The 17,340-nt window shown below is 43.3% G+C and overlaps 1 protein-coding gene across 1 annotated transcript; it reads left to right on the forward strand.

Moving 5' to 3' along the window:
- Positions 1–754: 754 nt before the first annotated feature.
- hsd17b12a (hydroxysteroid (17-beta) dehydrogenase 12a) lies at positions 755–17,164 on the forward strand. Its single transcript, XM_084671990.1, has 11 exons — positions 755–1,056; positions 9,936–9,982; positions 10,416–10,491; positions 12,611–12,718; positions 13,167–13,231; positions 13,415–13,459; positions 14,140–14,174; positions 14,797–14,878; positions 15,130–15,195; positions 15,547–15,696; positions 15,956–17,164. The coding sequence occupies exons 1-11, from the start codon at positions 879–881 to the stop codon at positions 16,091–16,093; spliced, it is 990 nt and encodes a 329-aa protein (XP_084528116.1). The 5' UTR covers positions 755–878; the 3' UTR covers positions 16,094–17,164.
- The last annotated feature ends 176 nt before the right edge of the window (positions 17,165–17,340 follow it).

Genomic DNA, 17,340 nt, shown 5'->3' on the forward strand with positions numbered 1-17,340 from the left:
TCTCTCGGTTTTGGGGGAACTTACTACAACAAGCTAGTCTCGCGAGCCTATCACAAACCAAGTGTGTATGCAAGGTTGGTGGGACTTGTAGTTTTTGGGAAGATGCGCCATGCAAGAACTTGGCTCTCGCTATATAAATATAGGGAAATGCGCATACATGCACACTTGATTTAACGTAGGTGGTGTGTTAAAGACAGTATATCTGTTTTTTTGTATCTGTTTGTTGCAACAATCGTTGTATGTAACTGTTTAATGACAAATGTACCTAAAATAGATAAGAAGTGAGTCATCTCTAGACGGATGTGCGTTGATTGCACTGACTGACGTTGCCTAAACGAATGGCGTTGTCCCAAAACCCGTCTAAAAGGCGGGTGGATAGACATCCCCTTGTCCAATCGGAGCATCTTTCCATTCATAAAGTGGTGTGAGCTAGCGCGTGGGTTTGGAGGGTTTCATAATCCTGACTGAAACTGAAAAACCTGTTTTAGCCATAACCAATGAAACGCTGTGCAAATAAGTCACTGTTAAACTTGCCCAATCGGTATTCACCGATGATCAACATTAGACCCACCCTCTTTCATACAGAAAACGGAATGAATGAGGAATCAGTTTGTTGATCGACATGTCAATTTACCAAAGGGTGTGCAGTTTCTGTAGTTCGACCACTGTTACAGCCAATGAAGAGCAGAGTCAGATTTGCTGGGAGGCGATAGAGTAGGTGGTGGGCGTGTGGTTAAATCAGGGTAGACTAGTGTTGGGGGAGTTGTGTGAGTGTGATGCTACAACCTCCTTATAAAGGGACTCGAACGTTTTCTCTCGAAAATTAGAGAACATTTCCTAAAATTGGGGTCTCCACACAATCCCTGAAAGCTGCTGTCATGATTTCGTTGAATGTGGAGAACATGCTTAAAGCCGCTGAGCTGCCGTTCTTCTGGGTCGGTGCGTTCGCCGTGGCCTCACTCTCGTTGTGGGTGCTCTACCGACTGCTTTCAGGTTTTCGGATTTGGGTCTTGGGAAACGGACAGTTGCTCTCCCCGAAGCTGGGCAAATGGGCAGGTAAGTGAGTCGCTTCAATGGCACACCAAACATGCGAAGTCACGAAGTAGACAGATCTAGAACCCTGTTGACTCGACTTGAAATTCTTAATTTAGCTTTAGTATCACAAACTTTACCAAATAGGAGGAAAGGATGGATTATCATCAACGTTGATTGTTATTTATTGAATGAAAAGGTTATTTTGTGTTGTATGCTTTTAGCTAAGTGAGCTGATTGGGAAGCTCATTCCTATTAGCTAAATTGGATTTCTTTTGTGGAACACGCACCATCTATGGCACTCAATCCAGCGTCATTGACACCCACCTTTACAAAAAAAAGGCAAAGATGTCCAGTATGAACAAGAAAGCGAGTTGTGCACCCTTATAGATCTGCATTTTAAGATGACATTTAGTCATCACACTAATTAACGAGGTTATCCCATCCTCATGATATAGGGCAAACCCATATGCCCAATTAAGACGTGACCTATATTGGAAGAATAACCGTTTATCGTTCTGTCTATCAGATATAGCCAACGTTTAACAACGCAAAGACTTATATCATGGGCACAGCATGCAAATGTGGTTGAAATCGATATTTGGATCATCACAGACTAGAGGATTCTTGTTTGATATTATTGCTTGCGCAAGATATTTGTAAATATAGCCTAAAGCTTCGAATATAAACGTCTGGCAAGTTTATTTGGCAAATTCGTCATCAGAGTTGTCAGGTTATTCACATTTAGAGTTCCAGATAGTTTCTTTTCCATCGTTGGTTAAATATAAGTTTATATTGGGTGTTCCGATTGTTGGATTGCTCCCTATGGGGACTCTTTTAAAGGCATAGGTTTGGCCTAGCTTGACCCAAATATCCAGTCTCCTCTTTCGAGAACACTACTGCGTCTGGAGAAGAAGCGCGTTCGCGGTTTGCTGCGCAATTTACAAAACGCTCCTCGCAGCATCTGGATAGGCTGACATCAGCCTTCTCTTATCCAAAACGACAACCCGTATGATTTTTTGTTCGAGATGGGATATTTCTATATTATGACACACTTATGTTAAATCATTTTAAGTTTGTTTGGAGAATAAGCTATTGCCATGTGCGCCATATACAATTGAAAAGGTAGAATGCTTATGCACTTGAGTATGCTTCATGACATTTATGATGTCTTGTAGAGTTTTTAGGTGTTCCAGATTTGTTTAATCATCCCATTGTCCTATTTTAGATTGCGACATCTGTAATTTCCTATTTTAGCGTAGTTATTGCAAACAGGTGCAAATCTAAGCCTTACGTAACCACGCGGCACTCCATTGTCGTGGTAGGCAGCGGAGGATAGTTTGCAGTAGACAGCAGTGAGCAGCAACACTTACGGATTAAGATGTCGCCCCCCCCCCCCCCCACAAACCATGACTATATTTTATTGGTTAAGGCCACTCCTTGAAACTAACTGACTAAGAGCATTACCAGTCGAACCCGTCCCTCACATTCATTACCACTGACGGGGTTCATTTCTAAAGCGCAAATGGCTGAGGTGGGGTGGAGGGTATATGTGCCAGTGTGTGAGGAACTTGTTCTTCGTCTTGCAGATCTAGATTTGCAGGTCCTACCAGGTTGTGCAACCCTGTGACTCCCTTTATCTCTCTCTCACTCACACACACACACACACACACACACACACACACACACACACACACACACACACACTCATTCATTGTTTTAGTGGAGTCCCCTCACCCCATGTGTCTGTATATATCGACATGCAGAAAGTTCACACAGGACCTCCAGATATAGTTTTACAGTTGCACAGAATTGACCCCACTCTTTAAGAATACTATAAGCATTGTTCATTGACTTAAGACAGAAACTCTAACAGCAAGAAAACATTCTTACAGCTTTGATGCTTATTGTGTCCTACAAATTCTATTGTCCATCATGTCGATTCCTTCTGTAATTAAAACCTAGAATAATTCAGTGCAAGTTTAGCTGCTGAAATGATTGGGGCTTAAATTCCGTCTGATTTTCTTGTTCCAACACACGTGGTTGTCAATGCGTCCAGAGAGATTTCTCACCAAACTGGTTTCCCCAAAAGTTTTTGTGAGTGACGCAGTATGACGCCATTGAGACGATATGTCCCAAATCTGATTTCAGTTCTGATATCAAATCCCCTCAGAATGTTATGTTTATGGAGGGATTACTCTCGGACCCTGGATGGGTTAGGCAACACAGAAGGGATCATTCATTATCAAGTCAAAATTTGAAAAGTTGGCATTTTGACTTGATAATGAAGTGGAACATTGCTTTTGGATTTGACTATTCCCCTTCCCTAAATGTGGTAATGGTATACATGTATTTATTTAATAATAATAATAATTATTATTATTAATTTAATTTACAAGGCACTCTACATTCTGAATCTGAGTGCCACAGTACATAGTAAAACATACATCGATTTAAAAAGTAAGAAACGCCTTTCTGAATAAAAAAGTTTTCAGGACAGTCTTATTCATTTATTCATTTAGCAGATCTAAAACAAGGTACCAACTGTCGAGCAAGTGTGCACAAGGCACAGGAAGAACGTCTGTTCTAGAACTTTAGAACTGAAGCCTGTACTCTCCTCTGTCTCTGTTCCGCATGCTTGCCACAGTAAGAAAGGCGGTGCAAACCATACAATTTAGCATGGTTGATACTACATACTATGGAAGTGTGGGTTTTGGGACAAGTACATGTTGTGGTGCATTTTTCCCTTGTGAAGGGGACACCTGGTGGTGCATGATGGTACTGCGTCAGTCAAGCATCCCCCTGTTGTTGTATGCTTAATCTAAGATGTTGTGTTTGGATTGAAAATAAACTCAATTTCATGGCATACAGTTGCAACGTTAACACAGTGATGTACACACATTTAAGACACTGAACCACATATCACATGATATATATATATATATATATATATATATATATATATGAAAAGCTGTATGTTGGTGCTCTCCTTCAACTGATATGGGTATACAGTCTGCCTCACAGGTGAGCAGTTTCTTTCATGTGTGAATTTTAGAAGCATTCGTTTTGTGCAGCAGTCACTGCTATCCTTATATAATGATAGCAGTGACTGTTTCAAGGGGGGGGGGTCATGGATGTTTCATGGGTTGCGGATTGAACCATATATTTGATTTTGTGTGTGGGGGGGGGGGGTTATAAGGAGAATGCATGGTGTAGCCTGTGCATGTGTGTCTGTCGCTAAGAAAGTCTATTCTGCTCCATACTTGTGAATGTGCTTCCCCCTAGTGCTGAATGGTGTGTGTTTGTGAGGTTGGGGGCTCTGAAAGGGTGGGGGTGGGTAGTCAGAGACAGAACGCTGACGTTCATGTGACTAACACGCTCTGTGACACGTGCTGCAGCCAGGGTTGCTGGGAAAAAAACTGCAGCTCCTCGTTTTATGCCTCCCCCCCTCAACTCCTTATCCAGTCAGCAGCCTATCTACATCCTCCCTTTCTCTCTCTCTCTGCCTCCCTTTCTCTCTCTCTCTCTCTCTCTCTCTGCCTCCCTTTGTCTCTCCCTCCCTGTCTCTCCCCCTTCTCGCTCCCATCCTCTCTTTTGCCATCTCTCTCATGCACGTTATCTATACCATTGCTCTGCTTTCTTTCACTCCGTTCTTTTCCACAGTCTCTTATCATCCCTCTCTATGCCTCTCTTTCCTGCATTTGTTTGCTTGTTCCCCCCCTACATTCTCTCTCTCTCAACTTGCTTTCAGTGAAATCTTACATTTGTCTTATCCTTAATCATTTAAATCCTCTATTTGCAATTTGGTACATCCGTGACAAATGTTTTACGTTACACATGTGTTAGTAAGCTAGTGCTAGTTTAATATTGTAGATGTATTGGTATGTTCTTGTAGCGCCATTGCTATTCAGTTAACTTGTCTTACTAGTTCATGATGAGTAAAACTAAACAACAAAACAATAATGAAGCTCTGGTTTCCATCAATATGCTGTAAACGTTCTGTACTGACACATTCCTTTTTCTTTCGTCATGAGGACATTCTTTCACCCTCCACCATTTTAACAGTAGGAATTTGTTCTCATACTCTCGAGTATCAGTGTCCTACGTGTGTTCTGCTAGTCTTAAAACATCTTGCTATGTGCCAAAGCTTGTCTTCATTGATACTTGGCAACGCATCGTACAAAATTCATCGTACAAGTATGTTGCACAGCATTCTTCAGCCAAGAAAGGCATTTTAAAGACCTCTCATGCAGCTTTGGGTTTAAGTTTGGCTTATCTGTCCTAATCTTTGTAGGACACCCTCGGGGCTTGGTTGCTAGCCCTGGGTGTTAAAAAGTAATTGTCTTTGACAGACATATTAGGTATTCAGAAGTTCACAACTTGATGCCAGAGGCTCATAATGTTGTCTAACTGGGTTTTCCTGCTGTGTTAGTTTAACTGTTGTTTCTGGAGCTCAATTAATTTTATAATAGAAGTTATGTAATTCCAATAGGATCTTTTTTTGCTTTTGTGTCCTGTAAATGTAACAAGGATAACTGAATGCATTTTGCAACAAATGTTGTCAAGGTTTACCCGTTGAAACCTACCGTAACGATTTGATTCAAGATTTTCTTTCTTCAATGTGAAATCCTACATTTATTTTACTACTTTTAGATGGGAAATAAATTATTGATTCTTAAACAAGCATATGACCTTGAAGGGGCTATTTTCACCCCTCAAACCCAAGTATACGCACCACTTCTATCTTGGGTGTTTCTGTACCTTTCTCTCGTCTTCCCAAATTTAGTTTGCCCATGTGGCTTCTTCCAAGTGCTATTTAAAGCCTTTTATGTATGGTCCCCCAGGTTCCGTGCTTGGTCCCCCAGGTTCCATGCTTGGTCCCCCAGGTTCCGTGCTTGGTCCCCCAGGTTCCGTGCTTGGTCCCCCAGGTTCCGTGCTTGGTCCCCCAGGTTCCGTGCTTGGTCCCCTCCTCTTCATCATTTACATCCTCTCCCTTGGACAAATCATCCGTCGCCACGGCCTTGACTTTCACAGCTACGCTGACGACACCCAACTCTACCTCTCTTCCAAGACCGTCACCCACTCCACTCTCACCATCTGCCTTGCTGATATAAAATCATGGACGCAACAAAATGTTCTCAAACTAAACTGCAATAAATCTGAAATACTCAGATTACTCAGATACTAATCGGCCCTAAACACTTCACCCGTTCAGCCCAGACTTTCTCCCTCAACATTGACGGCTCCACCATCACCCCCTCCACCCAGGTCCGTAACCTTGGTATCATTTTAATTCCCACCCTCTCTTTCTTACCCCACGCCAATAACATCACCAAAACTGCCTTCTTCCACCTCAAGAACATTGCACGCCTCCGGCCCTCTCTGTCCTTTACCACCACCCAAACTCTAATTCACGCACTCATAACCTCCAGACTGGACTACTGCAACAGCATCTTATATGGCTCTCCAAACACTGTCCTCAACAAACTCCAACATGTCCAGAACTCTGCCGCTCGTCTGCTCACCGCCACCCGCTGCTACGAACACATCACATCACCCCGGTCCTCCAAAACCTCCACTGGCTCCCGGTCAAACACAGGATCAACTTCAAAATACTATTCACCACCTACAAAGCCCTAAATAACCTGGCCCCTTCCTACCTTTCTGACCTCCACCCCCTTCATGCCCCTACCCTCTGCCTCAGGTCCGCCGGTGCAAACACCCTAAAAACCATCAGGACTAAGCACCGGACCTGGGGTGACCGGGCCTTCTCGGCTGCTGCACCCTCCCTATGGAATGACCTCCCTCTCCCTAGCCGTCTGGCTCCCAATGTAGCACTATTTAAACAATCGCTCAAAACTCACCTTTTCAACCTCGCCTTCACCTGAACATCCCCTGCTCCCTCCCCTCCACTACTAGACTTATGTTAGTTTTCTTTATAATATGATGTTGTCTGTTTTGTTCAATCCTTTGTCTTTTTACTGTTGTCTTGTTTTGCTTGTACTCATACATATAAAGCGACTGAGTATTAGAAAAGCGCTATAAAAAATGAATTATTATTATTATTATTATTACTGTAGGTGGGTGGATCTTTGGATCATCTATTGCTGCATTACCCCCCCCCCCCCCCATGCACACAGACACACACTCTGGAAAGAAGGGGGCTGCTAGTTGTTGGTGTGAGCAAGGGGTGCGACAGATTACATAACAGCACGTAACAAGAGCGGGGGCATATGAGGACCGCTGCCTCCCCTTACCGAGAGTCTTAATTGGGAGGATTTATTGGAGTAGGTTGCCATTATTAGTATATGATCGCAATAGAACAAACATCCACTCTCAAACATTGTGCCATATGCTTGCGAAGGTAGACCACCATTGGAGCAGATGGAGTAGGCTCAGATAAACATGGGCTACCCATTCAAATCAATCTGCTCTTTATACTTCGTCTTTTGTTTCCTCCCTTTTTCCATAGTGGTCTTTTTCCATCCATGTTGTGGATATTCTCCAGTGTGGCAGCTTTGATTGAACATTCTTTTCTCTAAGGTGGGGGGGGGGGGGGGGGTGTGTGTGTGGAGGTCCTCGCTGGGGGAGGGATGTTGTTGGTATTCAGGTGCTGCAGCAGCCCTCAGACGAGGCAGTGCAGTGCTGTGCTATTTTTACTCAGTACTGTTGCTTTTTTTAGCCTATGGAATATTGAGCAGGCAGCGGCAGGGGCAGATTTGCAGTGCAATGGGGGCTGAGGAGGGGAGGGAAAGGGAGGAGGTGAGGGGGTGGGTTTCAATACTTTCTAAATCTGACATGCAGTGGAGGGACGGAGAAGAGCATGCACGCCCCCTACAGGACATTACAGAAACAGAGTAATGTGGGTTTTTTTTTTTTTTTTGGCTTCGGAAGGAAGAGGGGAGGGGGTGGAGAATGCAAGCACAACTTGAAAATGGTGGAATACAGAACAATGTATACAAACACACACATAGAAACCATTAATAAACTTACCCACTTACACTTGGGTTATTTGTGCCTTTCTTGTACTCAAACGCACACATACCCATTCCCTATTGACTCAGACGTACACGGGCACACACCTTTTGTCAGCTCCTGTTTGTGTGTTTGACGCTCGGCTGATGATATGGTGGTATCATGTGCTTGCTTGCGTAGCCCCTATCTGTGAAGTGTCACCGACGTAATGCAAAACTCACGTGAGGGGAATATAAATCCTGCTGGGAGGTACATATGACTTTTTTTTGTTTTACAAAGTGATAGTTCAACCCAACAAATCACTGAAAACCTTAAAGAATATTTACTGTTCATTCAGTATTTTGGCTTGTACTACTTGTAGTATTTTCTGAATGTGAGGAGAGTAGCCTTTTAGTGTATAGACAATTCAATCACCACAAGATCTTTACCTCCTACCTGCCTGACAACAAATTAATTTGAGAAAAATTACTTGCATAAATGCAGTTGCATGGCATTGGTAAGTTTATTCATTAGTACAACATTGCTTTGCACAAAGGTTGTATGGAATGATGAAAACACGTTATATGAAGAAAGCCAAGGCTTAAACAAATGTCTTCTATCCATTGTCTCTCTCTGCCCATGTGTCTTTCTTTTTTTATATTTCTCCCCCTCTGTCTCAGTAAAGCAGATTGAGTTATCTAAGAAAATGGCGACTGTTTTTCTGGTTCTCTCTCTCCCACACAGTGTAAAGTCTCCCACTCCATCTTTTTATCCAGTGAATACCTCTTTATTCCTTCTTACAATATGTCCTGTGTAGCATGCATGCAGTCCAGTATGCAACTAGCATATGATCAGATAAAATGATGGACTTTCCATGCATACGCACACGCATACACTTACACGATGCTCAACACCTGTCATACAGGTGAGTGTTTGTACGTGCCTGAACCCAAGACGGGTAAGGTTTTGTGTTACACTGATGGTTGGAATGCAGTCAAAAGAGAACCAGAATCACAGCAACTAAAAAATGACCAGGAATTTTGCGCCTTCACTTGACTCTCTCTTCTCCTCTCATCCTGACTCCTTCGTTCACTCACTATTTATTCCCTTTCACTCGCTCGGTTCTTTCACTCGCTCCATTTCTATTTTTAGCCACCCCCAGGATCCCTACTCACCCCCTCCCTCCACCCTTTCTTGTGCTCCACGTTCGTCATCACTCCCTCCCCTCTTTCATTTCTCTTCTTCCTCTCTTCAACTCGGCGCTAGAGAATGGTCTATGGTCCCGTATTAATCTTTTATCAGTCCTGGGTGCTGTTCCACTCATGTTGCAGGAGGGTGTTTGTGTATGAGAGCCGAATGCGAATGCGTCCCCTGAATCCTCTCCTATAACTGTCATGTTGCACTCCGCCTCTCTCGCCTGGTGTCGCTCTCTCTTTCAGCCAGTCAGTCAGGGAATAGAAGTGATGGGCAGTAAGGGTCTAAAAGGAGCCATACTCTCTTGACAAGATGAGGGAAGCAGAGAACACTAAGAGTACATGAGCTTCTCTTTCGATCTCCTTTAGTACCATGTGTTCTCAGTCTGGCTTTGCCTCTACTGTTCTTCCTTGATGTACTATCTTTACATCAGCGAAAGTGGCTGTTGATGAGTGATTGGCATCTCATCCCCTTAAAATCCAGACTTGCCAGTTTCAATGTTAGGCTAACATTATGTACGTAAACTGTTATTGTCATTGGAAGCCAAGGCGTGTCCAACCAAATAAGAACTAAGGAGTTGGATGACTCTTTTTAAATTGTTTGGTGGTGCCTCAGGTAGAATGTGCATTAAATGCAGCTGTTTGAACAGGTAGAATTTATAGTGTGGCTTATAGGGTCAGTAAATGTAAGCCTTGAAGCAGAGGCTACCCTTTATTGACCCCACTTCCCTTCAAATCTTTTGTCTCTTTCTCCAGTTGTGACGGGAGCTACGGATGGAATTGGGAAATCCTACGCGGAGGAGGTAAGGCTCCTGCCTCCTCTTTTGAATGTATTTTATTTTCTTTGTGGAAAAGCTCTGTGACTCATCACCACTCACACACTGCACTCAAAGGCCACAGTAGGGAGGACTCTTAAAGCCCTATTAATGTGGGAAAAGGTGTACACACACACACACTTAAACAGAGGCTCACTTACAAGAGCAGTGGTCTCAGGTTTATAAGCACCATTACTGCATACGTGCACACAGAGCTGGCACTCCTCTTACAGTAGGGTATGCATGTGACTCATTCATAGTGGCTTGCACTCAATCCTAATCATCAGAGGCTTGTACTGTAGGCTTGTAGACACTTTCCAACATAACATTACACCCTAGCTGCTTTGTCTGTAGATATAGAAGTTACCAAATGCTTTTACAGTCTTGGTTGGTGTACTGACCGTGTCCCTTTTTCCCCAAGCTTGCACGGCGGGGCTTTGCCATGATGCTCATCAGTCGCTCTCAGGATAAGCTGGATGACGTGGCCAGGTCACTTGGTAAGTTCTCTCTTTGTCTGTGTGTGACTTGTAGTGTGGTTTGGCAGAACCAAGCGTGATGCTTGCCATCTGTTGTGCACGGAGCCATGTGGCCGGCTAGTCCATCCACGTCATCACTGACATTTTGACGTGGGGGAGCATATTTTTGTTTACTTAACCCCCCCCCCCCCCCCCCCCGCATGCCATTCTGTGTACAAATGCTCAAATGGGGTGTAGTGTGTTTTCAGTTGACGATTGTGCGGACAAGGAAGGGCACAGTTGGGAGAAGTCCGTCTGGCTTTGTCTGTTTGTGCCTTTTTAATTGTTGACGTAAGACGCACAGATGTTTATTGCCTGTTCTGTCCATTCCTCACACACTCTGTATGGTAGAGTGCAGCCATACACACGCACGCCAGCTCCATCCAGCTCACTGAGAGAGGAAGATGAGTAACTAGAACATTGTGTGTGTGTGTGTGTGAGTGTATCCGTACTCCGTCTTCCTCTTCCACTGTTTCCACAGAGTGGTGCCTGAGCCTTGGTGCTCCAGTCACTGAACAATTGCTTTAGTTTCAGTGTGTGTGTAACTTTATCTAAGCATGTCATTGCTCCATTTTTGTGACTTTTAAACTCCAGGTATAGGTTTCAAATGCTTGAATAAAAAGTCTAGAACTTTGGCTGAAACGAAGTGTATAGCATGGCTTCTTTGTTTGGGTAGAACATCTGTTTATAACTACAGACAAAGCCTTCACTTAAGTGTTGATTTAAGGAGCAAAAATGAAAATAGTTCTTTTGACATTTGTCAGTATTTCATGTGACATGCTATACCCTTTTTTGATGGCTTATGCTTTTTCTTTTAATTGCTGGCTTTTAAGGTCATCAGGTCTGGTTGGTCTGTCAGCTGTTACCCACGGTGCAATTTTCCCCTGTCGTGCCTCAACCCAACAGGGGGGTGAGGGTTAGTCACGAGCAAGGGGTGCAGCATACCAAAATCTGCCCCCCCCCCCCCCCCCCCCCCTGTGGAAGAGGAAGACGGAGTACGGATACACTCACACACACACACAATGTTCTAGTTACTCATCTTCCTCTCTCAGTGAGCTGGATGGAGCTGGCGTGCGTGTGTATGGCTGCACTCTACCATACAGAGTGTGTGAGGAATGGACAGAACAGGCAATAAACATCTGTGCGTCTTACGTCAACAATTAAAAAGGCACAAACAGACAAAGCCAGACGGACTTCTCCCAACTGTGCCTGAGCCAATCCCTAAACTATCTTTGTCTAGACATAAAATCCCTAACTCTTTTGTACCTTTTTTTAATATTGAGGGAATATCAACAACTCAATTTAATTCTCCTCAACTTGGCAACCCAAACTCACTCACTTAACCAGTCTGGCAACTGAGTTCAATTGCTGCGTCGATCTTTGGAGATTCTTTTCCAACGGATTCTCGATGACCAATGGCAGCACAGGCTAAATATAGATTTATTAATAGGTTGTCGACTTTGGGGAGGTTTCATACAATCTACCCTTCTTTCCTTCTCTGTGGTCTGATTCCTCCTCTTTACTTGCTCTGATTTTCTCTCGCCATGCCCTGAAATGTAATTTCTGCTTCACTGCCGCCCCTGCCTGTGAACAAATATTCCTTACCGAGGCACATCCGAGGATTTTTCCTCTCGTAATTCTCTCCGCCACTCATCATCACTCAACGAGTCTGGACAATAAATTCTAATTGTGGCAGGTGGAACGAGCGAGGGAGGAAAGAGAGGAAGAGGGGAAGAAGGAACAAAAAAGGACGTTTGTGCTTATTTGTTGATGTACAGTGTCACCTCCTGTTTGACTGGAGTAGTGGTGTTTGTCCAGCTAATTTATTTCCGTGTCATGTTTTTTGGGGGGTTGCATGTGTGATGTTAACACAGGGAGAAGCCTAGTTTCTAGGCTGTGTCATAAGTTTAGCATATCCATTGCACTGGTCACATCCTATGCATGTTTGGTATGAAAGTATGTGACCTATGCAGCAGAAGAATCAGATGTTTAAAATGCATACAAACCACTTCATGTTCAACAGGCTTTCTACTCTCCTCTGTATTAGTAAGGCAACATTTAGGTTTGTTATTCATATGTTCTCCTTTTTTCTGCTCCACAGAGGAACAATACAAGGTGCAGACCAAGACAATTGCTGTGGATTTTGGGCAAAGTGACATCTACCCCAAGATTGAAGCAGGACTGGCTGGGCTGGAGATTGGAGTGTTGGGTGAGAATCTCTCATTTGCTTTTAATGGGTAACCTTGATTTATTATTAAATCACCATCACAATGACCTGTCAGACTTGTAGTCTGACTGCAGATGAAGAATCATTCATTGTTTGACATGTTGCTTCTCAGAACTGCAAACCAATTTCATTGATTGACGTGTAGTATTCCAAACATTTTTTGAGAAAGAGGGTGCGTTTGTGAACTTGGGTTTAACAGTGGAATTTTCAGGGAACTCCTTGTTCTTTTGTGAGCAAGCCAGTGATTAGTGAATGTGGTTCTCTAGTTTAAGGTGTGGCTGTGTCTATGAATGCCCTCCTCTCATTTCTTAACTTCTGCTGTCACCTGCAGGCAAACAATAGTAACTGCACCAATTTTGATTCAGCAGGAGTCAATGCCATTTCAGAACAATTGTCTAAATTATTTTAATGCTTTTTCTTCGTGCAACAGTTAATAATGTTGGAATCTCCTACCCCTATCCTGAGTACTTCCTGCACATTCCTGATCTAGACAACGTAAGTTTCTCTCCAAACAATTCTATGATAAAATGGTGGGGAACCAATCTTGAACACTTGTTTGGAACAAGTTGGCCTCCCTTAATGTCACTGAAATAGCATTTTACAGTTTAGGAATGCTGCACACAGACTTGGGTATCACTTTATTTAGTTCTGATTTGTATGTTTTGCTTCTTATTTCAGTTCATCACAAACATGATCAATGTCAACATCACCTCTGTGTGCCAGGTAATCATATTATGCATGTACTGAGGCAGTTCAATGCTTGAACACATGAATATGGAAAGTCTTTAGTTTTTGGTGCTATTTTTATTTCCAGAGCTACAGAGCTATGTTTACTGCTGAGGTAAAATAAAAAAGAACTGGTGTTTTCTTCAAACTTTTTTTGTTGATAATGTTCATGCGAACAGTTTGTTGTGGACGTCTTTTTTTCTACCCCCCCCTCCTCTCTTCTTTTCTTTCACTGCTGCTGCGATACCTGCAGTTTCCCAGTGGTTCCCAAAGCAACGGTGAAGAACACCAACGCTGTCTGTACTTTCCACCCACGCTCCCTCTCTCTGTCTCTCTCTATCTATCTATCTCTCTCTCTGCGCCCCCACCTCCCACACAGCTGATGTATGTACGAGTATGAAGAAATCTCCCATGATGCCCCAGTAGTTAATCTTTAAGCAGCATCTGTCTAAGTTTCACCTGGTCGGCCCTTGTGATACTGTTATTGTTTGTTTTCCTTATGTCTATTGCGCCTGGCTTTGGCTAACTTTATACCTGCAATCGGTTATACTGAGCGATGGCATTGCATTCCATACATCACCGTCTACCTGAAATATTCTGTACTTTGTGTGCTGATTTTTCATTGGTTCATGTTGACGTCCGCTATCACGTTAATGTTTGTCTCCTTGGCCTTTTAGATGACCCGCCTGGTGCTGCCTAGGATGGCTGAGAGGTACGTTAACACTAACATGCTTCTCCCTGGGTTCTGTGACATGGTGTGCTTGAGTCCCACTACTAAGAAATGTGTGTGCTGCAAACCTGTTCGGCAGGTCTGCTGTCACACTGTACAAAGAGAAAGGCACAAACTCCCTTCATTGGAACTTTAAGTTGACAGTTGAAGGGCTGATATCTTTCACAAAACAAGTATTTCAGAGACCTGTATTAGATACGACACTTTCACCCAGCCCAAGCTCCTATCCACCTCTTTCCTTCTCTCTTTGTTCCTAATTCTGACAAGCTTTCAATTCACACAAATTGCACTCCTACCCTATTGGCTGGGTGGGGGGTCACATGGTAAGGTGGGAGCCAATCACAGCGCTGGCACATTTAGTGCCGTGTGAGGCGCCTCGTTCTCTGTCTCTCCCTCTCTCCTCCGCGTCGCTCTGCTACATCACTGCAGCAAAAAGGGGCGCTAAGCGAGCAAGCAGCTGCTATGGCAACGCACATGACGATCGTGATTACGTTAGTGTTTGTCCTCTGCCCTGTGTGTGTGTGGGGGGGGGGGGGTTTGTCCATCATAGAATTGAGGAGAGTCCTTACCTGTTTTTCTTCCCTGGTGTTTGTCCGTGTTTCAGGTCAAAAGGTGCGGTCCTGAACATCTCGTCTGCCAGTGGCATGTACCCTGTCCCTCTGCTGACTGTGTATTCCTCCTCCAAGGCAAGTGTACCTGGACACTGACTCATTCACTCAGTCACTCACTCATCTACTTGCTGTTGCTCACTTACCAGGTTCCCTTACTAAACCACTCACTTGCTTCACTTATTCACTAGTTCTCATGTGCACTTACTCATAACCCTAGTTCACCTGCTCATATGCATGTCTCACACGCTCATTAGAACCCAGACTTGCAATTGCATGGCAGAGTTGTTTGGCAGTGTCGTTTACCTAGCATTTCCACTTTTTTCTAGGCATTTGTGGACTTCTTCTCTCGTGGTCTGCAGGAGGAGTACAGGAGACAGGGACTTATCATCCAGGTTAGATGCCACTTTGTTTTCTTGTTTGCCCGCGCTGCTTGCTGAAGGACATTGGTTGTTAGCACATTAGACTATGTTTAAGCTTTTGGCTTTTATGTTCAAGTTGAATTAACGCAGTACCCCCTCTTGTGGTTTGATTTGGAACATACACCGTACATTTTAAGAACCCTTTTTATTTGTGTACAAGATTGTTTACATTAGGAGAGGAGGCATTGCTCCTTGGTCACCCATATAGATGTTGGGAAGTCATTGCAGTTTAATCCCCCCCACTACCCCCCCATCAGTTTTACATATCAACAATGTGACTCCTTCATGCTGTGAGCTAATTCAAAGTCTCCCTTTCCCTCTCAGAGCGTGCTGCCCTTCTTTGTGGCCACCAAGATGACCCGCATTAGAAAGCCCACTCTGGACAAGCCCACTCCTGAGCGCTATGTGGCGGCCGAGCTTATGACAGTGGGGCTGCAGAGCCAGACCAACGGCTACTTCCCTCATGCCGTCATGGTGAGAAATGCATCTATCTTTTGTCTCTCTGAAACTGCTTTCTCCAATTTACGTTATTTCCACTTGAGTGGTAAATCCCTTTTCTTGGTAAAGAGAACAGATTATTGTTTTGGTGTCCTCAAACCTGTCTCTCCTTCCACTTCTTGTAAATGCTCATATCATCTTGACTCCTTATCAAGTTTCACTGCGTATAGGCTTTTGCTAAAATGAATAAGGATGTTCCTGTAATAACGACCTCCCCTGCAACTGTTCTTCTTAGGGTTGGCTGACCACTGTCCTGGTGCCCATCCATCTGGTGATTTTCTTTGGAGCCAGGATGAACCGTCTGCAGCGTACTGGCTACCTGAGGAGGAGAAAGCTGAGGGAGCAGAACAATGGCGGTCTAAAGAGCGAATAGGAACCTAGAATACTAAAGGAGGACGTTTCCATGACTATGACATGTTGCTGTCTATTTCTACCAAAGTATGTGTTTGAAGGAGTGTGTGAGTCCAAGTTCTCTTAATATTATGAATGAGTTAATTGTTGGGGCCTCTAAATATGGCTCCTTAATGTCTGTGTTTGAAAGAACCATTGACCCTGTGATGTAACACAGCACATCTTTAAATGAAGTGGTTCCAGAAATGGCTTTAGCCAAAATGGCCGTGCCTTAAGGGATTTAATCAAAATGTAATTTTCTATATGACGCAATTGAGGTGAGAATTCTTTAAATCAGGGTGATTTATGTTGACCCTGCTGTTGTAAGCAGAGGCAATCGGTGGTGGGTATCTTTAAAACTTAAACTATTTATTTAATTTGTTTATGGATGCCCTTCCTGCTGCAGTTTACACACAAGTGCTAAATTATCTGAGAAAAAGGGCTACTCTGTCTCTATAGTTTATCAACATTATTGTTCAGTCATCTTTGATCATTAGTGTTGGCATTTTGTGCATATTTGTGAATTTTTATATTTGGGAAGGGGGGAAAAGAAGCAATGTGGTGGGATTTGTTGCATTGATGTATGTCTCGCTTTACTCCATATCTGTCAAACCAAGTTTTATTAGGTTTCTTTGTGCACCGTAAATGACATTCATTCATTGATCATTTACGGATTATTCCATTTACAACGTGTTAGTACAACCAATTCATTAACAACCATGTTGGTATTGGTCATGTTAAATGACAGTGACTCTGACAGAGGGATTTATGGAGTTATGAATAACCCAAAAACATGGTCTCACACACACATTGTTGCCTTTGTGATTACTACCAAATCATGTATGACTGTATTGGTAAGTTTACTGTGCTTGCATTGGTGTATTTATGATTTGTTTTGACCAATGATCAACCATGTTGCCTCAAATGACGAGTTATCAGGTGTGGAACTGTACCTATTTTTGTATCATGAATTTTTAGGATGGAATACAGTGTGCTCCATGGACCTGGTTGCTACCTGTAGGATGTTTCTACAATAAAAATGCTTGACAAGTAATATCTTTGGGCTTTATTTTGCGTACAGGCTGTACAGTGGTTGATATAGCCTACACACACAGACAATTTTACCATGGATGCAGGGGGTGCAGTTGGGATGAAAACATTTACATTTTCCAATTAATGTAAAAAAAACTATTAGTATATTAAGTGATGTCAAGAGTTTTATGTTCTATG

This window comes from Hypomesus nipponensis, chromosome 14 (assembly GCF_054491055.1).
Source record: "Hypomesus nipponensis isolate SF chromosome 14, ASM5449105v1, whole genome shotgun sequence".
NCBI lineage: Eukaryota > Metazoa > Chordata > Actinopteri > Osmeriformes > Osmeridae > Hypomesus > Hypomesus nipponensis.